This window comes from Castanea sativa, chromosome 1 (genome assembly GCF_040712315.1).
Source record: "Castanea sativa cultivar Marrone di Chiusa Pesio chromosome 1, ASM4071231v1".
NCBI lineage: Eukaryota > Viridiplantae > Streptophyta > Magnoliopsida > Fagales > Fagaceae > Castanea > Castanea sativa.
In genome coordinates this window covers 66,733,870-66,761,182 of record NC_134013.1, presented here as the reverse complement: position 1 = coordinate 66,761,182, position 27,313 = coordinate 66,733,870, and the positions used below count along the sequence as shown (strand labels likewise).

General features: G+C 33.8%; 1 protein-coding gene across 9 annotated transcripts; it reads left to right on the top strand.

Moving 5' to 3' along the window:
- The first annotated feature begins 363 nt into the window (after window positions 1-363).
- On the top strand, window positions 364-15,702 carry LOC142622870 (protein MICRORCHIDIA 6-like). Of its 9 annotated transcripts, XR_012841972.1 has the most exons (23): window positions 364-588; window positions 1,543-1,814; window positions 2,893-3,240; window positions 3,857-3,931; window positions 4,067-4,101; window positions 4,374-4,452; window positions 4,581-4,670; window positions 4,752-4,827; window positions 5,338-5,416; window positions 6,201-6,335; window positions 7,671-7,769; window positions 7,854-7,955; window positions 8,036-8,182; window positions 10,225-10,317; window positions 10,820-10,871; window positions 10,977-11,088; window positions 11,625-11,713; window positions 11,793-11,888; window positions 12,018-12,130; window positions 13,637-13,719; window positions 14,464-14,506; window positions 15,142-15,351; window positions 15,476-15,702. XR_012841972.1 is itself a non-coding variant. In XM_075796428.1 (22 exons), the coding sequence occupies exons 2-22, from the start codon at window positions 1,799-1,801 to the stop codon at window positions 15,256-15,258; spliced, it is 2,043 nt and encodes a 680-aa protein (XP_075652543.1). In that variant the 5' UTR covers window positions 364-588; window positions 1,543-1,798; the 3' UTR covers window positions 15,259-15,702. The 9 variants fall into 9 exon arrangements, 7 of the variants coding, with proteins under 7 accessions (XP_075652543.1, XP_075652541.1, XP_075652539.1 ...); XR_012841973.1 differs by lacking the exons at window positions 15,142-15,351; window positions 15,476-15,702 and adding an exon at window positions 13,307-13,408 and having other exon boundaries at window positions 14,464-14,508; XM_075796428.1 differs by having other exon boundaries at window positions 7,890-7,955; window positions 15,142-15,702.
- Window positions 15,703-27,313: the final 11,611 nt, after the last annotated feature.

Here is a 27,313-nt window from a genome sequence, read left to right as displayed (position 1 = left end):
TTTTTTTCCAAAAAAAAAAATATAAGGCTTATCTGTAAATCTCTTTTTTACTCAAATCCGAAATTGTTGGTTTTTGCAAAAAAAAAAAAAAAAATCCAAAGTTGTTGTACTTGTACATGGTAACTGCCAACATTTGTTATTACTTTTTAAAGGTTTTTTTTTTGGTTAAACTTTTTAAAGTTTTTATTGTATCTTTAGTATCTTTTATTATTATTTTTTAAATCTTTTTTTACTCTCTCTTTTTAAAATAAGTCTTATCACATTTATTACTCTAGATTACTTTTTTCTTGCTTAGTTGAAGAACTCTTCTTCCTCTTCACGTGGCCACCGAAAACTAAGATAAAAAAAGTTAAAAAAAAGGAAAAAGAAAAAGAAAGGTACAAACAAACAAAGACACTTCAATGATGAGAGAGGGAGATCTGGAGAGTAAGAACAGAAGAACGAGAAGTGGAAGAAAACGGGAAAAATGGAGAGCTAATGGGAAGTTGCAAACAAAGAAAATATGAAGAAGAAAAGGGAGAAGAAGAAGAAGGGAGACCGAGATATTAGAGAGAGGCATTATTAGGTGAAAACAAACATATATAGAAGGTAAGATTTACAATTAAGTTTACACACATTTTTATAATTATCCTGACAGACTATAATTAGCTATTTGTAATTTTTATATAGATTTACAATTTTTTTTTCAACCACATTAAATGTGGATATAGAAATTAAACAATACCCTACCAATTAAGGGTCCATATGAACCCATTATTTTTAATCTACCATTCACAACTCACTGAGTTATAGTAAAAGTTGTGTAAATTGAATTAAATTTTATGGTATTAGGATTTTTCTTAGAAATTTTCAACATTTATATTTGACGATAGGAAGTGGTTATATTTATTAGATGAGTAATGATAGCAATACCATATAGTTAACCATCTTTTCATAATTGATTGAAGTAGTAAATAAGTGATAAGAAATAGCAATGCCGACGGCCTAGGCCGACCACTGTCATAAACCACCATATCGTCTAAACTTAACAAAATATGATAAAATCTGTTAAATAAATTTACTATATAAATATATATCTTTATATCTTTATTTTTTGAGAAGCTCTTTATATTTTTTTTTAATATTTTCCTAACAAATTTGAGATAGTAAATTATTATTAATTCTAATTTTAACATCAAGGGCTTTCAAAAAAAAAATCTAATTTTAACAGTACCACTTAAATTATTATTTTTTTCACTAATAACTACTAATATAAATCTGTCATTTTAGAATTTGTTATGAAAATATAAAAATATTATGAAAATATTGTATTACTTCAGATTTATTGTAAAAATATTATAAAAATATTTTTAAAATACAGTGAAATTGTAAAAAGCTAAGACAAAAGATAAGAATGAAAAAACGCCGTAATTCAGTAGATACCGTTGAGATCTGAAGAAAGTAACATGGAATATATAGTTTTTTTTTGATGGGGACATGGAATACATAGTTGACATCAAATCATCAATTAATTAACTTAGATCCCAAACAATTATTTTTCAGGTAGCTTTTGCAACAAGCAATAACTAGCGAGTACGAGTCATCCAACAAAGGACAAAATAGCGTTCCCATTTGCCAACAAACATTTACCACAGTAAAAAAGTTGTATTCGTTCTTCTATAACTCATTTTTGTCCTTTTCGAAAAAGAAAAACTCATTTTTGTCCATTACACTTTACACACAGCTTTTGCTTTTCCCCTATGGTAGTAGCTTGGAGTGACTTGTGAGGTTGGGAGTCTTTTGGGAATAAGGGTGATTGATGGGCACAAGAGCTTGTATGTTTTTTCTTGTTTCTTTGTGACCCACTACTTTATTCCATGTTTTTGTATGATTAGTGATTTATACGTTATGAAAGTTTCATTGATTTTTGACCACTTTGTTTCATGCATGATTGTAATGGGGTTTGTCTATTTGAGCTGGTTTCAATGGGTTTTTTTTTTTTTTTTTTTGGATTGTTGGGGGAGTGGGGATTTGAACATGGGCACGTCAATAAGTGTCAGTTGAGTGACAAGGTTGCCTTGGTCTTATAGAGATTTGCTAAATCAATGGTTTCAATGGGTTTCAATTGGTGTTGGTATTATAGATGTTTGTTAAATTAGTGGCTATCGTTAAGGTTGGCATGCGTTACTTGAAGTGTGGTTTGCATGATTCACATTGACTTGCTCTCATGGAAAATCATTGTATAAAGAAAAGTCATGGAGGTTGAGTTGTCTGCTAAAATAACCATATTGGATGGTCTTATTAATTTATGATTTGGGTTAGCTGGGTCAGTGTGAAAGAATTGATATGGTATCAATCAGAAAAGTTCTAGACTAGTTCCTAATGAAATGCCCATTTATTAAATTTGAAGGAAGCCCTGTATTTTATTTTAAGGAAATACTTTCAGTATCAGCAGTAATATAACTTTGTTGTTGGTGGCTTGAGTGTCTTTTCAAAGTTTCAACTCTGGAAAGAATATGAGTAAAGCTTAAAGAAATTCAGTTTTGGATGTGATACTCAATGCTGTCTATTTGGATTTTTCTGTGAATGTTTTTGTTAAATGGATTTAGCAATGAAACTTAATAGATTTCCTCAGCTTATTTTGGTTTGCACTATTAAAAAACTTTGAATTGAATCTTCACAATCAATACTCAGCAGGTTTATTAATGTGAGCTCAAATGCAATCGGTCTATAAGTGTTAGGATTTCATTCACAACCATGCCAATATAGAATGTTTCCATGAATACACTTCTATAAAAGCAATATATTTTAATTAATTATTAGTTTTTATTTTTGTCACCTTGCATGTTTTGGATTCAATATTTGTTACTGATCTTTGGTTTCATTTGTTTACCTGTGTATTTTGTTCTGTAGTGACAAAGATGAACAATTCAGACATCATAGATTTATGTAGTGATTCTGAAAAGGGAGAATCAAATATCAATGATGTTCAAAAGGAGCTGGGTTCAGTTGTAGGGACATCTTGGATTACACCGAATATTAGAATAAAAGAGGTTCAGCATCTGAAAAGAGGTTCTAAACGAAAAGAATCTGAAGAGAACAGAAGCTTAAGTTCTTTTGGCATCAATGATGGTAATAAGATCATGGTTAGTTCTGCTGTCAATCAGTCAAGTCTTTCATCTGCGCCGATTTGCCGGCAATTCTGGAAAGCTGGGAAATATGAAAGAGTGAAGGAGAAGGGTTTGATAGTCTCAAATCAAAGTAAATAAGTTGTCACATTATTTTATCATTGCTTACTCATCTCTTAGCTCTTTTATTTTCTACATTGGTTTTTGATTCATGTATTTCATGGATTCTATCCATTGTTTAAATAGATTTATATGTAGAAATATTGATGTACGAATAAACTAAACATACATAGGTGCTGAGACTGTAACGACCTAAGGAAAAGGTCTAGTCACATATGTGCTCAAACCCAAAAATTACTCGTCAAGTTGCAATTATGGTTCCTCATAATCACTGTTAAACCCAAGAGTTACCTAGTAAACACAGAATGTGGGACTAATACATGTCCACACAACACTTGCTCAAATAATCCAATCAAATCCGCACAATTTGGGGTATCATATAGGCACCTACTAAATGGACTTTGATGATATCATAAGACTAGAGACCAAAGCAAAGATATTGTCAGATTGATTGCTAGTCATATGAAGTGGGCTGTGAAAGTGGAAAAAAAAGAAAAAAAAAAAAAAGAAGAAAGAAAGAAAACTGCTGGACTTGTGTTAAGAAATATAATCGTTGACATGCGTGTTTGCACTATTATTATCATTTTGATTGTTTATTGAGAGCACTTTATATTATGCTTTGGTTGCAGACTTGAAAAATCATTTGCGTGTACACCCTCTTTTTCTCCACTCCAATGCAACCTCACATAAGTGGCTATTTGGTGGTATGTTTGATTTATAAGTTTCCTTTGATGCACTACATTGTTTTCTTATCTACAACTATAGCAACCCCATTATTTTTCCTCAATCTTTTAAATCTGTTTAATCTACTTTTGTGATCTCTGTTTTTTTTGGTATAGCCATTGCGGAGCTAATTGATAATGCATTTGATGAGGTAGGTTCCTTTATGTTATCATTTGAAAGACTATAGTTTGTCTTGAAATATTCATATGTTATCAGTGAGGTTACTTTATCCAGATTCCAGTTAAAGGAAAAGAAGAAAGAAAAGGAATATTTAGAATTAAAATACTGTAGATGACCTGTTTCCTTCTCACCTCCCTCTCCCTCTCTCTCGCATATGTGTTTTTATGATGGTTTCTAGTCAAAGTTAGGTTCTGATTAAGGGTTTCATACACTATTTGTATTGTTTTTGTTTGTATGAGCTAGATACCAAATGGTGCTACTTTTGTCCTTATAAACAAAATCTCAAATCCACGGGATTCCAGTGTGGCCTTGCTAATCCAAGGTACATGTACAAACTCATCTCATTTGATTAAATGAAATTTGAATCTACTAGTTATTTTCATGTCATACACTAACAAGATCGCCATCTAATTTTTTTGCTTCTCAAACTTGATGATTAACAATGAAAAGATGACGGTGGTGGAATAGACCCAGAAACTATGAGTCATTGCATGAGCTTTGGATTTTCAGATAAGAAATCGAAATCTACCATTGGACAATGTATGCGTTGGATTTCTCCATTCTATCTTTCACATGTTTTCCCTCATTTCTTCATTTATTGGTTCACTTGCATCCTTTCAGATGGAAATGGCTTCAAGACAAGTTCTATGAGACTTGGAGCTGATGTTATTATCTTTAGTCGACAATTAAAAATGGGGTATGACTTTCTATCAACATTAACAATATAATTCACTCTCCTAGTTGGTTAGTTACTATGTTCACTCGAATACAACCCTAAGAATGACACAGGCATATCTGAAGTTATTTAATCTATAATCTTTTCATTAGTACAAAAATAACAATGAGCTATAGACTGGGATAGGTATTCCTCCCTTATTTGATAGTAACCAAACCCTGATAAAGGTGGGATTATAATTACTTGTCTCTGGTACAATCCCCTAAAGATTTTACCAGTAGGCCGTCAACAAGTTCCATGGTAACCTTATATTCTTCTGTGTTCTTATATTCATTTTTCATTTTCAATTCTCTTTATTGAGTTATTTCTATTCCAAATCCTGAAAATTGGAGATATTAGCATTTTGAAAGTGAGGTCGAACCTCTTTCATATTAAATAAAGATTACACTCATTTTCATATTTGGATAATTGATATATGCACAGTTGACTGCTTCTTGGTTGTGCTCACATTGGTGGTATGACCATGTTCAGGTCATCAACTCAAAGTGTTGGGCTACTTTCTTATACATTTTTGACACAAATGGGCTATGAAAGAATAGTAGTACCAATGGTGAGCTTGGCCTTACAGCAGCTGTTCAATTACATCTATTGCAAGTTTACTCTGACTGTAATTTTCAGTCCATAATGTATCATTAAAAATATGACCAGCTAAAGATGTTATTTTGTCTGTCCTCTGTGATAATTAAAAATATGGCTGACTCTAATGTCCCCTGAATTACATTGTTGGGAAGCGCTCCTTGGAGATCACTATAGAAGGACCCAGGCGTATAATTGCTACTTTTTTTTTTTTTTTTGAAGTTTTAAATTGCTTTTCTTTAAATCACAGCATGCAAAGAGTGTGTGTGTTTTTTTTGGAGTCATAAATTGCTTTTCTTAAAACATAGCAAGCAGAGAGGAATTGGGATTTGGCTTAGGCCACTACTTTGTTAACAAACTCATGGAATAGTCCTACTATTCCATGACCAAAGAAGTCAAGAGCATTGTAGTTCACTGACATTGCCTTGTCTCCTTTATAAGGAGATCCAAGTTTCAAATCCTCTCTACCCCACTTGTTGTAACAATTGAATTATCAAAAGAAAAAACTATTTCATGACAACAAAAAAGAAGACTGCAATGTCCTATCAGCATCTTTTTCTAGTTAAATCATGAAGTCGGCTCCACTTTAGGATCATTTATTGACTCAAAACCTTGTGAAGTTATTTGTAACTTCTTTGGTTCTCTTTTTCCAGGTTTAGGGCTGTCTAATGTGCCCTTTGTCATATGCATAATTTTATTTAGTCTTACCAATAATGTTGTACCTCTAAACTCACTAATAGGTTTTTCATTTATTACAGGTGACTTATGAGTTCAACTCATCATCTGGAACATTTGGGCCTGTAATTTCTCGTGGTAAAGAATATTTTTCTTCTAATCTGTCCATGCTGTTGCAGTGGTCTCCTTATTCAACCGAAGAGGAGCTGCTGAAGCAAGTAAGCCTGCAGACATTTCAGAATGGAATGCTTCATATAACAACATTCCAAATTATAACTTGCATGCTGTTTCTTCCTAACATATCATGTTTTCTAATTATTTTTCGCCCCTTGCTTAGCCAAAACTAAAATAACAACAACAATAACAAGAAGAATGTTGTGCAAAAATAGCACCACCCCTCTTCCCAAAAATAGATGATCTGCCAAAATTTTATTTTCCTCAAAAGTATAGCATGTTTTTCCTTATTTTTAGTCCCTTAATCTCCAAAAGAGAGAGAATAAGAAAAAGAGAAGGTAACAATAAAGATAATGATAACAACCATGACAACATCAGCTGTGGTGCAAAACAGCAGCCCCCCCCCCCCTCCCCCCTCCCAACGAAAAAGGAAGCAACAGAAAAGAAACATTCTGCCAAAAATTTAGCTTTGTCAAAAACATTGCATTAATATGTACTTGGCTGGTAACATTCTGCATAATTGACACCAATGAGATTGCCCTAAAAGGAGCATTTGGAGGTTCTTTGGTCATTGAATCCATGCATCACTTTTGACACAACATTTGCAAGCACAAGTTGGTGTTGTAACTCGGTGAGATGGTTTCAAGTGTCAAAAAACATTTTTCCAAAATTTAGCTTCTTCAAAAAGGGGTTTTGCATATTTGACATTGACAAGATTGCACTGATGGTGCCATCTGGACTTCTTTGTTAAATTGAATAATGTGAATCCGTCCATCACATTTGACACAACATGTGAGAACATGAAGTTAGTAGTGTGATATGGATAGTTCATTACAATCATCTTGACTAATTAGAAAGAATAAAATCATTCTCATGTTACCTAATGGCTAATCACTATTCCTGCAGCCATTATTGCAGCATGCAATTGTGCTCCAAGTCTCTCTTTCTCTCTCCCTCTTCTAAAATACTTGATTCATCACCTACAGTTGCTGCTGATTCCTAATTATGTAGCTGCCTTACAATGATTTATCAACTATTGGTTATTTGATTCTACACAAAATGATAACAATAATGTATATGCTCGTTTACTTGTATACAATATTGGTTGTGTGGTTGTCCTTTGTAAAAGTATACATGGAATTTATTCACAATTGGATTTTGAACCTTCCATTGCTAATCATAATATGTTCAATGGAACTAATTCAACTTTTGATGCCATTGGCTTATTTTGCGGGTACTTGTCTTAAAGTTATTGACGTAATGATGTCTTTGAATTCTCTCTCCATGCCTTTATAAACATTATATATATCCATATCTTCACCCATGTGTGATCTATACTTCCATTAATATGTATATCGTCTTATTAATCCAATGGTCAGTTTGATGATATAGGGCATCATGGAACAAAAATTGTTGTGTACAATCTTTGGTTAAATGAGGAGGGTTATTTGGAACTGGATTTTGATTCCGATACTGAGGTGTGCTTCATCACTTGCTTTTATTTCCTTCTAAACTGTTGAACGTAGTTAATAGTTTTGCTATTTATAAGTTGATTGTTGCAGGATATACGTATCAATGGTGACCCAAAACTATTTCAGGCAGGTGACCATGTCAAACCAATTTGTGACCAGCATATAGCTAACCTATACCGCTATTCACTCCGTGTAAGTATATGATTTCCATTGAGGTTGATTTGCTAAATAATTTTTTCTTGCTGAAACATGTTCTTGTTCATGCTCCACAGGCTTACTTGTCCATCTTGTATATGAGACTACCATCATGCTTTAGAATAATATTGCGTGGACAAGTTGTTGAGCACCACAGTATTCCCAGTGATCTAAAATTTCCTGAATTCATCATATACAGGCCACAACTTTGTGGAAGTAAGGAGGTTTGTGTTGTCTATTTAAAGTCCCTGCCACCTGCCACTAATTGCATCCTACGATTTGGATGCTTTGTCAATATCAGTTTTACAGTAGCTGCCCGTTGGTATTGTTTTAAGCAAATATACAGTTGATTGATATCGAATGTTAATAAATGACAAACTAGAATGAAAATGTCAGCATGAAGGGCCATAAGTTTAAATACAGGATTCATTCATGGTAGGAAAAGTGTCAATGGGCTTGGATTGCACATTTTTCTTTTCTTATTAGTAGAAAACTATCCATGTTATGTTTAGGAAAATCAACACTTGCAGAATAATTGTTAACTAGCCACGAACCTGCGCAACTGATAATTATTTTTATGGTGGTTTTATTATTATTTTTTTTTTACAATTTAAACTAATTTAATAATGAGTAATGTATTTTGTAATCATATTTTTATTTATTTTAAAAACAATCATAAATGTAATATAGGAACAATCATTAATCATAAATATAAATTTTGTCGTATCAAAATGAAAATAATACAATTTTTCTCAGAAATTCAGAAGGCAAGTTAACGAAAATATTCATTTTTTAATAAAAGTTATTAATAACATTTTGTAAATCATTAAAAAGAATATAAAATTTAGAAATTGTTCTTTTAGTTTTAAATAAACTTTCTCAAACCTTATTTTTTCTGCCTATGATCCAAAACACTAAAAGATGTAATTAAAAAAATTAATAAAACTTAAAAATGATTAATTGGACCAATTAGGATAAAAATTTGTTGTTGATAATCTATTAAAGTTATTTTCTTTACAGATATTGTAATTTTGTCCACCTAATACATATTATCAAATAAAAAATTATTAGCAGAATCTACTTATTAAATTTCTATAGTTATAAAATAATAATAATAATTAAAATAAATTTGTACAAGCTCAAAATTTGTCACTCATCCGATTATTTTCGTTTGGCTAACCTTTGATTTTCTCTAAATAAATGACATTATAGAGCACTTCTAAAACGACCGTTAAGAGTACTTTGTCCATCACAAAGGATTTCAAAATAAACAAAAATTAGTAAAGTCTCATAGTTTAACATCTAAATTGAGCACTATAAAAAATCTTAAAAATCATGCTACGTAATAGAATAAATACCAAATTATGCAAATCATGCTATGTAATAGAATAATATTATATTTTTATATGCTATATTTAATTCTTTAGAATGCAATAGGATAACATTTAACAATCAAAGAGCAAGAAAAATAAATAAATAAATAAATAACAAAATTAAATTACATTAACCCAAAGTAGAGTTTTAAAGAATATAAAAAATTATCAACCTAAAGCAAAGATGTAAGAAAAATTAAAAAAAATCCACCAAAAAATTGAGAGAGAGAACATTTTTTTTTTGTGAGGGAAAACTATGCATAGAATGAAAAAGATAGTGACAATTTTATAGTGAGAGGGTGTGAATAAGAAGAGTAAAAAATAAAGGAAAATGAAGGGAAAGAGGAAGAATGATATTAATATAGAGGGTAGTAGGAGGGATAAAAAGGTAAGGGAGGAAGAAAGGTTGGAGAAGTGTGAATATTAAAATAAAAATGTTAAAAACAATTATAGGAGAATTGAAAAAAAAAAAAAATGACGTGAACGCTGATGTGACTCAACTAGAGTGTAGTAACAATAAATGCTACACTTCAGCTTTTAGATATATATATAGATGATTGCAATCGGCAACCATGTAAAATCATGATTCATAACAATTGGCAGGGTTTTGGTGTAGAAATGCTTTAGCTTAATAATCAGTAGTTATAAAGGGGAGTTTTTTTATAATTGTAGTCTTCAACCCATGAATCCATCCTCCACCCTGCTTTTACAAGGGGAGGAGGTACCATTTGAGCTAGAGCTTGTTGTCTAGACTCAGTCCATGTTGTGTACATAGTAATGCTTTTCTAGTAGATTCCCCCCCGCCCCCCCGCCCCCTCTTTCTTCACTAATGCATGCATGGGTTATTGTTAGCCATTTGTAGCTGCCCCATCAGTGATGGTTCCATTGTTCAGGTTGAAGTTCTTACTACTATAGGGTTTTTAAAGGAAGCTCCAGGGGTAAATATTCATGGTTTTAGTATCTACAATCGGAACCGCCTTATTCTGGTAAGGATTCTTCTATTGAATTGTTACAGACTTAAACTCCATTAATCAATCTTGTTAAGTCCTTATATTATTGGCTTCCCTTAGATATCTTGATAATAATGTTGCTAGTACATAATTTGTGATATTTGATGACTTACCAGTTCAGGAAATGTAATCATGATCTATTAAAAGTGTTGGCATGTGGCAAGATGGCTGCTTGCTTTTGTTGGGAAATCATTTGATCTGGTTAGACAGTGTTGCTAAACATACTATTCTGCATAAGGTTACGTCAATAGTTGTCATTCTATAATATGTTACATAAATATTTTGAACAAGTCTTCACGAAATGTTGTGGGAAGGATATATTTATTTATTTTTAATAAATAGTGAAAAAAGGCATAGAGTGGGATTTATGTACTTGTTGTTCAAAGATTGCATGCTCTGCATGCTTGTAATAAAAGAAAGCTCCTTGCATCAATATTCTTAAGTTCTCTTGTTCATACTTTTAATTGTTTTTGAGCAGCCATTTTGGCCTGCAGTCAAATGTACAAAATACGTTGGGAGAGGGGTCGTAGGTGAGAACCTTTGACTACAACTATATTGTTTCAAGGTTTTATATTCAAGGTGTATTTAGCTAAGTCGTCGTGAATATTTGATGATTTATGTAATGCAACTGATAGGTGTTTTGGAAGCTAATTTTATTGAGCCTACTCACAATAAGCAAGATTTTGAGAAGACTTCCCTCTTTCAAAGGCTTGAAGATCGTTTAAGGCAAATGGCGCATGAGTACTGGTGAGCTACATGTTCCAAGGTTTTTGTGTTGAGGGAATTTTTTTGATAATATTATGAAACTGGTTTGATACGAAGAATAACTCAAATTTTTTGAGTTTAAGTTACAAGACATGGTACAATCAAACAAATATCAAATACCCATCAAGTATAATTAAACAAGTATGACAGTGTTACCTGCAGGTTGAGATATATTTTGAAGTGTTGGGGAATGTTAAAAAATATTTGAAGTGTTGACAGATTTTTTTTCTTTTTGGGGCGGTGGGGTGGGGGGTGGGTAGGCTAGGAATATGTAGAATATCTGAATGGATCTTTGTAAATATGGGATTCATTCCAGGTTCATATTGTTTGAGGTATAAAACTTGATGTTTTAAAATTGCTTAGTGAGATTATGAATTAACCTGAGCCTTGACAGATCTCTTCATTATTTGTCTTCTCTCTATGTCTAGATTCTTAGCATCCAGCTAAATGTTGTTAAACCCCTGCATTTGATATATCGACTTTCTATGTACTAGAGGCAATTTTCTGTTATATCTTAGCAGGCATTTGCACTGTGAACTGATTGGTTATCAACCACGGAAGAAAATTCACCCTGCAGTGTTGCCTTCTCAGGAGTCACTTTCTACAAGTCAGTTATCTAGAACATTCTGTGTTAGTGAATCATGATTTCCCTCTAACTGATAGGCCAAGAGCGGCTTCTTCTGCAGACGGATTGTCAGAAGATCCTGTAGCCACAACGGTGCACGTCTCAGCCACAGCACAGAGAAAATCTGATGTGTCATGCCAAGCCAAGTTCAAACAAGGTATACGTTTTAAATGACAGTGACTGACAACAGGAATGCTTAAATTCTGTTGATGAAACCAGCTACTTGGTACAAAGAAATGCCACTTTTTGCTGTGTATCTGATAAGTCCATATTTGATTGAAAGCAGATTCAAACATAGAGAGGAAGGGGCTATATCTTCCAGTGGAATTAGAACATGCAAAAAGGCACGCACAATCTGAGGCATATGCAACTGACACCTGGCATAACAAGGAAGTTCAGGTTTGCTGAGAGATCCTTGTCTAAAAAAATTTAACTATTAATGAAATCCATCTAGTTTCAAAATATCAAATGTGTACCCTTTATCCAGGTTGTAATATCCATAAACTTTCACATCTTATAAAATACCTATACTCTAAATCATTAACAAGGGCTATGAACTTAAATGTTTTAATTGATGTTAATTGCGGTTATCAAAAAATAATTGACATTAATTGCAAATACGTATTTTTAGTGCATCATGCTATGGAATTTTTTTCAGTTTTGGTGCTTTCATTTTTGTCTGCATGTACAGCCCATGTGGAGAATTCATTGGATAAGTGTTTACATGTTGCTAACTTAGCACTTCTTTAGCCATCACACCATTGATTCAAGAAAAAAAAAATGGTTAACAAGAGATGAAACATGACCAGTTGAGTCGGTATATGGCAGCTATACATATGAGTTTTTATGTACTACTATTATATCAAAATGATCAAAAGCACACTTAAAGATTAAAAGCTTAGAGACCAAAGCGCCAAAGTCTAAGTGCTTCACTTGGCCAAATGGAAGCTCTTTTAATTAAGCATGCCTTAGGCACATTTTTCTGGTGCTTTTTGAAGAAGCACAAAGCACACCTAGGTGCACTTTTTTTTTTTTTTGGCTAAAAAAAATGTGAATCACCATAATTAATTGCTTCATCTTGAAGGATTGACATGGACATTAATTTATTATACAAAAACTGTTCTTAGGTGTTGTAATACACAAACAATTTTTTGTTTACATATCAAAAGGGACGAACATGGATAATTTACTATTCTTGTGCTTTTTGGTTTTTGCCTTTTGGGTATTTATTATTGAACCATATACCTCACTTGATCATAACTATCATATTTGCATATTTTTAGGAAGCTCAAGAGAATTATATAAAATGTTATGCTTAAACTTTTCTATCACTAGATTATTATCATATTCCTTTTAATAATTGTTTTCAAATTTATTATATAAAATTTTAAGAAATTGAAATAACTTATGTAAAATTTGAACTTACAAACTTTGTGCAATTGCACCATCCATTTTAGCTAATAGGAAAAATATATTATCATTTTGATCTAATTTTCTTCTTTTATTTTATGTTATGTATATTTCTATCAGATGTTATTATATATTATCAATTGTATGCTTGCTCTTTGCGCCTAGGCTCCAAGAGGTCTATGCGCTTAAGTGCAATTGACACTTTTTCCAACAATGAAAACAAGACCATGCAGTTGGCCCCAAATAGTTTAGACAAAGGCTAGTTTGGTCAGTAAATTTCATTGCTTATGCATTTTTCCTTTTGCCTAATGTGGTTTCTGTTTGTTGGATTGGAAATTGTAATTCTTCTCTCGTGAATATCTACTTGTCTGATCTTCCCCCCCCAATTGTTTTACATCAAATTCTACTTCTCATATATAGAATTTCCTTTAACAGTCAGCATTTACTGCTAACGAGGGATTCTTATCACCACTCCTTTCCATGTTGTGTTGGTAGCCTGAAAATAGCATTGAGAACCCACCACAAGTTACCCAGGAGATGGCCACTCTAATTCGAGAAAATGAAAAGCTCCGTTTACGGTGAGTACTTAGCAGTTATAGTTTATCCTGATTATTTTTTAAGCTGGTTGTAGATAAAATTTATAGGAATTTAGATTAAGTAAAACACCACCCAACTTTTGCCTAACCTATTCATTATTACTTTGAGAGTACTCAAATGGATCCTGAACCTTCTTAAAGAATTTCTAATGAATAATAAATATTATAAATCTGGAACGAAAACTTCAAAAACAAATATCCAAGTTCAAACCAGGCATTTGGCTTGCTTAGCCATCTCTAGCTTGAACTTGTCCATGTTGGGCTATCTTTGTCTTGAGTTCTGGCACCTAGTCTAAAACATTAACAAGTAAACATCTTTGTTAACATGTATATTGCATAAGCTTCTTTCCAACCACAAAATTGGTGGTTCAAGTTTTTTGTTAGCTGATATTTTCAACTGTTTGGGGGAAAAAATTGGAGCTATTGAATTTGACCATCCTGAACTCCTTTTGATCTCTGACTTCTGGTGCACGTGATTGGCTGAACTCAAGCTGGAAAATTTGTTCCCTGACATAAACTCACCACACTCCTAGTCCCATCTGATTATATTGAAGTCATTGCTTGAAATTCACTTTTAGCAGTACATAATTGCTTTTACAGAAAACATACTCTACACATTTCTTATAAGCTATACCTGGCTTTATGAGGACTTTTCTGTTCGATGAACTTGAAATTTCATTAAAACATATTGTCATTTGGAATTGTCACTTGTCTTGGTGTTTCCAGGTTATTTGAATCTGAGAAAAGGGAGGAAGAACTTTACCAGAAGGTACTTGGCTCTATGTGTTACATACAAGTTTCTGGTTTGTGCTTTTGCTTCAGAATTTGATGTGGCTTAACATTCAGCCTTTCATTTAATCATTTTGAAACATCTACTTCACATTGAAAATAAATAGCTTGATCTCTATCGTTCATTCAAAAAAAAAAAAGAAAGAAAAGGAAAATAAATAGCTTGATCATAGTGATCGAATCATAATTTCCTGAGGAAAATGGGGTGCAGGATCTTTACTTTCCTTTCAAAATTGTGAACTTCAATACCCTTCCTTTTCCGTCCACGTGGGCAACTTCATGTTAAGAACACCTTGTGTTTTGTTCCCTTCGAAAAGGAAAATAAAGAAAAACAATGTGACAGAGGACCTACAGCCTACTGATAATCATTCAACAACAAATGTCACTATCATTGTCTCAACCAATGGCACAAATTGTAAAGCTGGGAAAACATCCAAGTAAATAGTTCATTTCATTATTCAGTTTGTACTAATGCCCAGAAAAGTAAAAGGGAGAAGAAGAAAAGAGAAGAATGCTGTGGAAACAGAATCAAATATTGTTTTTCATCTGCTTTAATTAGTTAAGATTGTTGCTTGTTAGTCTCTTTTTTAAAGCTGACTTTATATTTTGATGCAGGTGCAACAGCTTAGAAGTGAATTAAAGGGTGTACAGCATGAATACACAAAGATCTTGGTTGAATCAAAATTGATAGACATGTTTGAAGGGGCAAATGTTAAAGGGTTATTTTACTAGAAAAAAATTCATATATCTTCATAACAAGAATTTTTGTTCATATATAGGTCGGTGGGTATAGAGTAGGTAGCAAAGAAAGATCAGACTTACCAGGTAAAAAGAAAAAAGAAAAGAGAGATCAATTTCATCAAGTTTTTGTTCACTTGTCAGTTTGAATAAGATTCCATGAATGATTGCCCTGGACAAACTGGCGCACGATCGGATTATATGCCTATAGTGACAGGTGAGATATAGGTATGCAATGAATACACAATTGGCTATAAGAAACCGCTGCAAGATAAGCGTGGGAAATAGAAAGTTTCGGAAACAAATCACGTGGTAGTATTTTTTTTTCCCTCTCTTTCCTTATAAGTACATTATGTGGTAGTCTCTCATGGCCACCTGGGAAATACACCATCATCGATTGGGCATATGAATTGGTGTATGCATTGCTTATTGGAAATATTCATTAGTGGAAACAACTACCCTAAATTACCAAGGTGAACTTGCAGTTAAACTAAACTATCCCTGGTGTCCTGACACTAGGTGCTGTATAATGAACACCCTACATAAAATACCATAAAAACTTAAGATCTTCGCTGTGAGACATGTAATGCAACAAGTATGAAAAGGAATAATAATGATAACAGATCACACCTTAACTTTATACAAGTGAGGTTCTTGGCGCATAGATTGTGGACATGGCTGCACCATGTAAAGTTTGGAGTCGAGCTTACAGAGGAATGGTCATTCATGGAATCTATATAGTAGTTATTCTTTATCTTTGTATTTGATGCAAGTAGGAACAAATAAACAAAGAGTCACTTCTGAGATTTCAACCTCATTGCTCAATAAGAGGAGATATTATCATCTATAGCTACCACCCACGACTAAGGCTTGATTTCCAACAAAATTCATGGTGGCCCCCCAAATGAAATAGACCATTGGTCTATTCCAAGTTTGCATATCTATATCAGCCATTAAATTTGCAATTATGGTACTGGTGATGACAACAATAATCATAAGAATAAGGCTTATACATTAAAGTATATCAGTAATAAATAAAATATACATCCTATGGGACAATCATATATCTATTCAAAGATATCTTTTCATATGATGTTCAACGTGATCACGTAAGTTATTCAGCTGTTTGAAAATCCACATTTTTTTCAACCGAGTTAGAGTTTTAAACACCAGGGGATGGATTGCTTCACAATACCTACTAGTTTGTGCATATCATAATGGATTAGACTGAAACTCCCTTATTACTTTTTCTCAAGTCTCAATCAGTAAATGCAACAAAGTGAAGTGGAATATGTTGGGTACTCATACTTATCAAAAAAAGAAAATGTTAGGTATACATGTGTGAGTGAAGTATCACGTTGAATACTAATGATAAAGGTGAGTGGTTAATAAAACATAATTGGGCCCAAACTCATAGGCTTAAGCTTTTGGGTCAAGTTGTTCCCTATATGTAATATCAACTACTCAATTGGGTATCATCCAACAGCATCTTTACTTGTTCAACAAAAACATATACTGAGAGAGGACTAGGCTTTGGAATTTTATTTTCCATTTAACTTTAAATTTCATAGAATTTCATTAGTGGGCACGTGTGGAAAATAGCATCTCGTTTTTAAAAACTCGAGCTCAGGGTGGAAATCGAGTCTTAAATCCTCAAGTTCTGAAGTTGGGAAACACCTAATATAGACAATTTTCCACGTAGAGCTCGAGTTTTAGATACTCGAGTTTCGATTCTTCATTTTGTCCTTGTACCTCACCCATAGATTCATCAAATCTCGGCACCAGAGCAACAACCCAAACCCATGGATTCATAATATCTTGGCACCGGAGCGGCTCCCTAAGCTTGGGTTTGTTGATCTCGGTACCGAAGCGTGCTTGGGTTTGATGTTTTTGTCTGGTTTTGTTGTTTTCTGGGTTTGTTGTCTTTGGAAGTGGGTTTGGGGTTTTGAGAGTTAGAGAAATCATTGGCCATGGTTGTTCAAAGAGAACAGGGGGAAGGGAAAACAAAGAAGGAAAAAACGAAACTCGAGTGTCTAAAACTCAATTTCCACTTGGATTTTAGACTCCACCTCAGCTATGCCTGTACATAGAACTCGAGTCTTTTAGGCTCGAGTTGCTATGGTGAACTCGAGTCTCTAGACTCGAGATGCTATTTTATTGAATCGTTTCTAACACATACTAACTAACAATATTCTCTCCCAAATGCATGCTAGTTGGAAAATTACCTCTTGGGCTTTGTGCCGAGGAGGAATAAAATAAATTTAGGGTGCGTTTGTTTCGACAGTAAAGCAATTCCGGAAAATGTTTTCAAGAAAAGAAAATATTTTCCGGAAAGGAAAATATTTTTAGGTGTTTGGTGGCATTTTAAAAAATACTTTGGAAAATATTTTCAGGTGTTTGGTTGTGATCTTGAAAATATTATAGAAAATACATTTTTTACTTGATGCTCACATTTTCTCAACTTCCAATCAAATATTTATCATCATTTCTCAGTAAAATCACAAAAGAAACAAAACCCAAAAAAAAAAAATCCTAAAATCCGAGAGAGAAGCGGCGCGATCGCGAAGGAGGAGGCGCGATCAAGGATCGCGAAGGCAGCGCGATCAAGGATCCTGGGGTGCGACGGCGCAATCGCGAAGGCTGGGGTGCGTCGGCGCGATCGCGAGGGCTGGGTGTGTCGGCGCGATCGCGATGCTGGGGTGCGCTATCGCGATCGGTGCTGGGGTGCGACTGCGCAAGATCGCAGTGCCAGGGTGCAACGGCGCGATCTCGCGGTGGGTCATGGCGCGATCTCGCGCTGGGTCATGGCGCGATCTCGCGCTGGGTCATGGCGCGATCTCGCGCCGTTGGTGGGCTGGTAAAGTGGGTCGGAGGTGTGTGGGTGTGGGTTTGTCCAGTGGGCCGGAGCTGTGGGAGAGTGGCGGCGCTCGTCGGACGGTGGGTGAAGCTCGGACCGGCTTGAGGCAGGGAGTGGAGCTTGACTGGAGCTTGACTTGAGGCAGCGAGAAGGCGAGAGGGAAAATGAGGGCTGAATCCAATTGAAGGTAAAATACGAATGGAAAAGGATTTCCGGATCAGAGGCCCTTTTTTACAGTCAAATGTTTGCTATTTTCCATTTGACCAAATTTTTCGCACCTGCCAAACATCCGAAAACGCGTAAAACCATTTCCTGAAATCGTTTACCGTCGAAACAAACGCAGCCTTAATTGCAATTAGTGCAATAGGGTGATCCAAGTTCGTCAAAACAGTAAGAAAAAAAAAAAAAACTGGCAGCCAGAATTTCCTGGCATACATCCAGAACGGTTGTGGATCTTCTTCCACATTCTTGTTTCTTTATCCATGTTTTTGTATGATTAGTGATTTATATGTTATAAAAATTTCATTGATTTTTTTATCACTATGTTTCGTGCATGATTGTTAATGGGGTTTGTCTATTTGAGCTGTTTTCAATGCGGTTGTGGAAGCCCTGTATTCTATTTTAAGGAAACACTTTCAGTCTCAGCAGTAATATAAGTTTGTTGTTGGTTGCTTGAGTGTCTTTTCAAAGTTTCAACTCTAGAAAGCATATGAGTAAATCTTAAAGAAATTTAATTTGGATGTGATACTTAATGCTGTCTGTTTGGATTTTTCTGTGAATGTTTTTGTTAAATGGATTTAGCAATGAAACTTAATAGATTTCCTCAGCTTATTTTGGTTTGCACTATTAAAAAATTTTGAATTGAATCTTGACAACCAATGCTCAGCAGGCTTATTAATGTGAGCTCAAATGCAATCGGTCTATAAGAGTTAGGATTTCGTTCACAACCATGCTAATATAGAATGTTTCCATGACTACACTTCTATAAGAACAATATATTTTAATTAATTACTAGTTTTTATTTTTGTCACCTTGCATGTTTTGGATTCAATATTTGTTACTGATCTTTGGTTTTATTTGTTTACCTGTTTATTTTGTTCTGCAATGATCAAGATGAACAATTCAGACATCATAGATTTATGTAGTGATTATGAAAAGGGAGAATCAAATATCAATGATGGTCAGAAGGAGCTGGGTTCAGTTGTAGGGACATCTTGGATTACACAGAATCACTGTTAAACCCAAGAATCACCTAGTAAACACCGGATGTGGGACTCAACACACTTGCACAACACTTACTCAAAAAATCCAATCAAATCCGCTCAATTTGGGGTATCAAATAGGCACCTCCTAAATGGACTTTGATGATATCACAAGACTAGAGACCAAAGATATTGTCAGATTGATTGCTAGTCATATGAAGTGGGCTGTGAAATTGATTAAAAAAAATAAAAAAAAACTGCTGGACTTGTGTAAAGAAATATAATCGTTCACATGTGTGTTTGCACCATTATTATCGTTTTGATTGTTTATTGAGAGCACTTTATTTTATGCTTTGATTGCAGACTTGAAAAATCATTTGCGTATACACCCTGTTTTTCTCTACTCCAATGCAACCTCACATAATTGGCTATTTGGCGGTATGTTTGATTTATAAGTGTCCTTTGATGCACTACATACATCATGTTCATATCTACAACTATAGAAACCACATTATTTTTCCTCAATCTTTTAAATCTGTTTAATCTACTACTGTGATCTTTTTGTTTTTGGTACAGCCATTGCAGAGCTAATTGACAATGCATTTGATGAGGTAGGTTCCTTTCTGTAATCATTTGAACGACTGTAGTTTGTCTTGAAATATTCATATGTTATCAGTGAGGTTACCTTATCCAGATTCCAGTTAAAGGAAGAGAAGTAAGAAAAGGAAAATTCAGAATAAAAATACCGCAGATGACTTGTTTCCTTCTCACCTCCCTCTCCGTCTCTCGCATGTGTTTTTATGATGGTTTCTAGTCAAAGTTAGGTTCTGATTAAGGGTTTCATACACCTATACGCATTGCTTTTGGTTGTATGAACTAGATACCAAATGGTGCTACTTTTGTCCTTACAAACAAAATCTCAAATCCACGAGATTCCAGTCCGGCCTTGCTAATCCAAGGTACATGTACAAACTCATCTCATTTGATTGTTGAAATGAAATTTGAATATATTAGTTATTTGCTTGGCATACACTAACAAGATTGTCATTTGAATTTTTTGCTTCTCAAACTTGATTATTAACAATGAAAAGATGATGGTGGTGGAATAGACGCAGAAGCTATGAGTCATTGCATGAGCTTTGGATTTTCAGATAAGAAATCGAAATCCACCATTGGACAGTGTATGCGTTGGATTGCTCCATTCTAACTTTCACATGTTTTCCCTTATTTCTTTATTTATTGGTTTACTTGTATCCTTTCAGATGGAAATGACTTCAAGACAAGTTCTGAGACTTGGAACTGACGTTATTATCTTCAGTTGACAATTAAAAATGGGTTATGATCATCTAAGTACATTACCAATATAATTCACTTTCCCGGTTGGTTAATTACTATGTTCACTCAAATACAACACTGAGAATGACACAGGCATATCTGAAGTTATTCAATCCATCATATTTTCATTAGTACAAACAATGAGTTATAGACTGGGATGGGTATTCCTCACTTATTCGATAAGAGTCCCCAAACTCTGATAAAGGTGGGATTATAATTTCTTGTCTCTTGTACAATCCCCTAAAGATTAGAATTTGTTTTATATCAAATTCTACCACTCCTATATAGAATTTCCTTTTAATAGTCAGCATTTACTGCTAATGAGGGATTCTTATCTCCACTCCTTTCCATGTTGTGTTGGTAGCCTAAAAATAGCATTGAGAACCCACTGCAAGTTACCCAGGAGATGGCCACTCTGATTCAAGAAAATGAAAAGCTCCGCTTACGGTGAGTACTTAGCAGTTATAGTTTATCCTGATTATTTTTTGAGCTGGTTGTAGATAAAATTTATAGGTTAAGTAAAACACCACCCAACTTTTGCCTAACCTATTCATTATTTCTTTGAGAGAACCCAAACGGATCCTGAACCTTCTTAAAGAATTTGTAACGAGTAATAAATATTATAAATCTGGAACGAAAACTTCAAAAACAAATATCCAACATGGGTTTTGTCCATGTTTGGGCTATCTTTGTCTTGAGTTCTGGCACCTAGTCTTAGTCTAAAACATTAACAAGTAAACATCTTTGTTAACATGTATATTGCATAAGCTTCTTTCCAACCACAAAATTGGTGGTTAATAAGTTTTTTGTTAATTGGATTTCAGCTTGCATTTCTTCCGTTTCTTTTGAAGTTTTAGTCAACAGGGGCAAATCAGAGCAATTTAGGCCAAGCAGAGGGTTGAGGGCGGGAGACCCCCTCTCGTCTTATCTTTTCATTTTGGGGCAAGAAGTTCTATCCAGGATGCTTGACCAAGAACTCTTTACCAGCAACATCAAAGGTGCCAAAGCAAACATCAGTGGACCTGCTTTAACCCACGTCATGTACGTAGATAATATAGTGTTGTTGATGCAACCAATCTCATCAAATGCTTAGATAAGTATTGCAGTTGGTCTGGACAAAGCATAAACAAATCAAAGTCTGGTTTCTTTTTCTCCAAACACACTCAAGCTAACATTACAAGAGCCATTAAGCATCTTCTCCAAATGAAAAGCCTTGAGAAAAATGCCATTTATTTAGGCGCCTCCCTGTTCCTCTCTAAAACCCCTTCTAAAGACTTCAAATTCCTAGAGGAAAAGCTAGAGACAAAGCTTATGGGATGGAGAAGCAGGTGTCTATCATGGGCTGGAAGAAGCACATTAATTACCTCAGTTGCTCAAGCAATACCGAATTATACTATGTCCACTTTCAATATTCCAGCAAAGAATTGTGACAAGATAGATTCTTTAATGAGAATATTTTGGTGGACACCTTAGGAAAAGGAAGGTAGGTTCATTGCCTGGAAAGCCTGGGACAAGCTATGTTGTCCCAAATATGAAGGAGATCTTGGTTTCAAGCAAACAAAAGATGTAAACAATGTTTTGCTAGTGAAACTAGCTTGGCTGGTGGCACCTAGCAGAGAAAGCTTATGTATGGATATCCTGAGAGCTAAGTACGAAGTCAAGCATGATTGGCTTCGGAAGGAGCCCCAAAGGTTGCTTCGCCTACTTGGAGAGCTATAGAGAATGCAAAAAAGCTTATTGTGAAATATGCATGCCATCTCATTGGTGCTGGAGCTACAATCAACGTATGGGAAGATCCATGGGTTCCATGGATTCAAGGGTTTAAATCTCATCGACCACACTACTCATTCTTGGATTCCTAGCCTTGTTACTGAACTGTTTGATGCTGCCTCTTTCCAGGCCATTATGTCGATCCCTATGCCTTACTGAAAATGTGAAATCCAGATTTGCAGAATATTCCAATCTTCTGTCTATGGATAATGTTCTTACCCCTGAACCAAGCTTATTACCTGAGTGGTCTCCTACACCTCTGGGCTGGATCAAGGTCAACGTGGACGCCGCTCTATCAAGTTCCAAATCTGCTTTAACTGCGGTGGCTCGGGATCATCGAGGTCATGTGATCAAAGTATGGGGCTCCAATCATTATCATTGCTCCCCGATCCAAGCAGAATCTGCCGCTCCAATGGGCAGTTGAGTTAGCCACCCAGGAACAATGGAGGCTTGTTATTTTCGAAGGAGATCTGCTGACCTCTCTTGCCTGATTGGTCTATTTGCACTGTTATTAATAATACGGAAATTTTTTAAAAAAAAATGTTCAAGAACTTATTTATTTAATTGTTTTCTTTTTATATCATCTTCCTTTAGACTGATGACAGCTATAAGTTTTTTTTTTTTTTTAATTATAGAAAAGCTGTAAGATTAATTCCTAACATTCATGTACTCCATTCTAGACTTTCTAAAGCAAAAAATTTATAAATTCTTTATAAATTTATTTGCGATACACAAGAATTCTACTAACAATATCATCTCACGAAATATAATCTTATTTTCCTCTTCTTCTTCTTTTTTTTCTTTCTTTTTTTCTTTTTGGTGTTGAAGTAGTAGTAGTTTGAGAGATTTGTTTTGCAAAATAGGCCTAAACAAAATTGGTCCGACTTTGCGTCAGTCATCATATGATCATTGTAGCCTAAGCTTGTCTAGGATTATTTTGAATGATTTTAAACCATTATCCACAAACCGTGATGATCTTGGACATAGTTTTGGCAACAAAATGGAAAACTTAAAATAACAGATTTTATCACGTTCCTAGTTAATAATAATATCCTACCTATCATCCTCAAAACACACCTTCTCCAGACTTGACAATGATGAGCTCTAGGAAGCTTGTATGTAAAACAAATGTTAGGTGCCTCAATTTCGCACCCTATCAAAAATTAAGTATTCAGGAATACAATTACATTTGGAGTAAAGTCTTAGTAATGCTTGAATGGTGACAACAATAGTTTCCCTCATATATTGAAATATAGGAGTGTATTATTTATAGCTGACAAACTTATCCAAAGGGGGAAAAAAAAGTAACTACAGTTAACTCAGAAGAAAAAAAAAAAAAAAAATCGCAAGATGTAGCAATTGGGCCTTGGCTCAAGGTAGATAAAGAATATTAGAATAGATCAACTGAATGTTAAACAAAGGTAATCAGGCTTCAAGTTAATACCATCAGGACATTCGAATCAATTGCAATATCCAACTCTACTCAATGCCTCTCAAAAGCAAATAAAAAATAGAAAGACACTCAAAAAAATACGAAAACAAATTTTTTATCTCTGCTAGTCTGCTTCCACTTTACTTTTCCTTCGTTCTCTATGAAACCAAATAAAATACTCACGAGAAAATGCTCTAGAAGTTATTACCATTGTGATTGTTGAATGCATTGAAATTAGCATATAAAGTATAAACTATATAAATAGCATATGGAGAATGGAAATCCAAAAAAAAAAAACATTTGAATACCAAACAGTGTTCAAAAAATCACGTGGTGCAATGAAACGCGGTCAACAAAAAGTCAAACGTTTCGACTATTAATTATTATATAGATTTGTAGCTTAGTTGCTTCTTTGCCTTTTTTCAAGTTTTGTTGGGCTTAGAGATCATGTAATTCAGCAGCTCATGCAGCTGCTAAATTTGTTCTTAGCTCTTGTCAGTCTTTCTGTTTTAATAATGGCAATCTTCCTCTCTATATCGAGTCTGTTTGTAAGGTGGATTGCCAAGCTTATAGTTTTGTTTCTGTTTAATGACATTGAAGCTAGCAAAAAAAAAAAAAAGGTACTTGGTTCTGTGTGTTACATAAGTTTCTGGTTTGTGCTTTTGCTTCAGAATTTGATGTAGCTTAACATTCAGTCTTTCATTTAATCATTTTGAAACATCTACTGCCACATTTTAAAAAAATAGCTTGATCATAGTGATATAGATGTGATTCTTATAATTTCCTGAGAAAAATGGGGTGCAGGATCTTTACTTTCCTTTCAAAATTGTGAACTTCAATACCCTTCCTTTTCCGCCTACGTGGGCAACTTTTTTTTTTGGGTTGGTAAAAAGGGAAATGCATTAAACTAGAAATTAACAATAGTTTGAGGGCAATGCCTGTTCAGATACAAACTAGAACAATCAAAATCTAACAAAGACTGCAAATCCTCAAGGGGGGTTGTCATACAAGATAAAACTAGAAGATTGCTGAGATCCCATCCTATCTAGCCTATCAACACTCCTATTAGCTTCTCTATAGCAGTGGTTAAAGCAAGTCCCGGGAATTCGGGAAGCCAGCTGCCTGTAGTAATCCATAATGAAGGAAATGATTAGGTTAGTATTGTTGGGATGTTTAGGACTTCAATAATTGCTTTGGCATCCATTTCAATAACAACAGCTGTAAAATTCCTTTCAACACACAAAATTAAACCATCCCTCAAAAGCCCGTAGCTCAGCTATGAAGCATTGTTTAGAACACCTTGTGTTTTGTTCCCTTCGAAAAGGAAAAGTTAAAGAAAAACGAAATGACAGAGGGCCTACTGATAACCATTCAACAATAAATGTCACTATCATTGTCTCAACTACTTACAAAAATTGTAAAGCTGGGAAAATATCCAAGTAAATAGTTGTTCATTTCATTATCCAGATCGTACTAATGACCAGAAAAAAGTAAAAGGGTAAAGAAGAAAATAGCAGAATGCTGTGGAAACAGAATCAAATCTTTTTTTACATCTGCTTTAATTGGTTAAAATTGTTGCTTGTTTGTCTCTTTTTTAAAGCTGACTTTATATTTTGATGTAGGTGCAACAACTTAGAAGTGAATGAAAAAGTGTACAGCATGAATACACAAAGATCTTGGTTGAATCAAAATTGATAGACATGGTTGAAGGGGCAAATGTTCAAGAGTTATCTTACTATAAAAAAAAAATCATATATCTTCATAATAAGAATTTTTGTTCATATATAGGTCGGTGGTATAAAGTAGGTAGCAAAGAAGGTTATGTAGCATACAGAGAATGTACAAGAGTTTACAAGTTCCTCATTGATGGATGAAACTTTTATAATGTGCAGGGAAGAACACATTAAATTCCTTTAAATACAGAATTGCAAAGTTTACTAGCACTTGAGTGTGTACTTTCTTCGTTAGAATTTTATATATTTCAATATTTGTTTTGTTAATGAGTAATGAATAATGAGTGTGCTAAATGCACAAATTAAGGTGTATATACTTCATGAAGTGATGTTATTACTTTTTATATATTTTTTCAAAATATAAAATCAAACTGTACACAAACATTAAAAAAGAAAATGCATACATAATCAAATTGAATTTATGTGTATAAATCAATAATTTTTTCTTTATTTAATTTGGACACTCTTGTTTATCTAGATATTTTTTTTCTTCTAAAAAAAAGTTTTTTTTTTTTGTCGGTATAGATTTTTACTTTGGTGGTAAGTTTGGCCGTGAAGTTCTTTATTAAAAAAACAAAAATTATAAGATTTCGAAAAACAAGAACATCCATACTTTTTTTTGTGTCTATCTCCATGTAGCTTTTTATCATATCAATATATATATATATATATATATATATATATATATATATATATATATATATATATATATATATATATATTTATTACGAAAACTCCCTCCCCCAAAACAAAACAAAAAAAATATAAATAAAATCCATCTATTCGTCACTCAATCGACCACAATATGACTGACTGCAAAAGGAATTAAGTACTAAGAAAGAGAGATAGAATATTTCCAAACAATTAATAACAATATAATGTTCTTTTTTGTGGAGAAACGACTCAAATTGAATGTAAAGTGGTCCAACTAAAATACACAAGAAAGGCCATGACTCATTGGGAATTTGGGAGCCGCTCTCCAAATAATTATCGTCATTCTTCAACGTATATTGCTTTAAATTCCTTCTTCAAATTTATTATTCCAAGTTTCTTTCTCAAAACCTTCTCAAAAAAAAAAAAAAAAGTTTCTTTCTCAAAAGAAGTTTCCAATCTTTTCTTTTCTCCTCAATAATATATATATATATATATGAGAAGAAAAAAAGAGTTTCAAACCTTTTGTCCATTATAAATTACTGAATTTATTTCAAATTTATATAATTCCCCTCCGTCGATTTATTATATTAAATTCAATTGCAAAGATGAAAATCATATTCTCATCTACTTATTGACCCTGTTTTGTCTTACGTCAAAGTGAAGAGACACTGGTGAATTAGCGGTGGTTCATTCTCATTTCATCTACTCTCCAAAGGTCCATATCAACTAACCTCAATTTCTTCTGTCAATGGTTAATATTTTATTTTTTATATATGACAATGTAGACCGTCACAGAGTTGTAATCTATACACTTTCCAATTTGGACTTTTATAGGATACTGTACTTTTCTTTTCTTTTTTGTACATGTATATATTATTGTAACATGTTTCTACAATGTTAGTTTACCATACAAGTATCGTAAGTGCACAATTGCACCTGGCCCCAAGAACAGTTACGGGCTCAAGCCCAATGAGCCTTAAACAATATGAATTTGTAGAGTGTGGGCTTGAAACCCAGGTTAGAAGTGTCTGAGGATTAAATGACAAGCCAAAGATTGCAAACACTT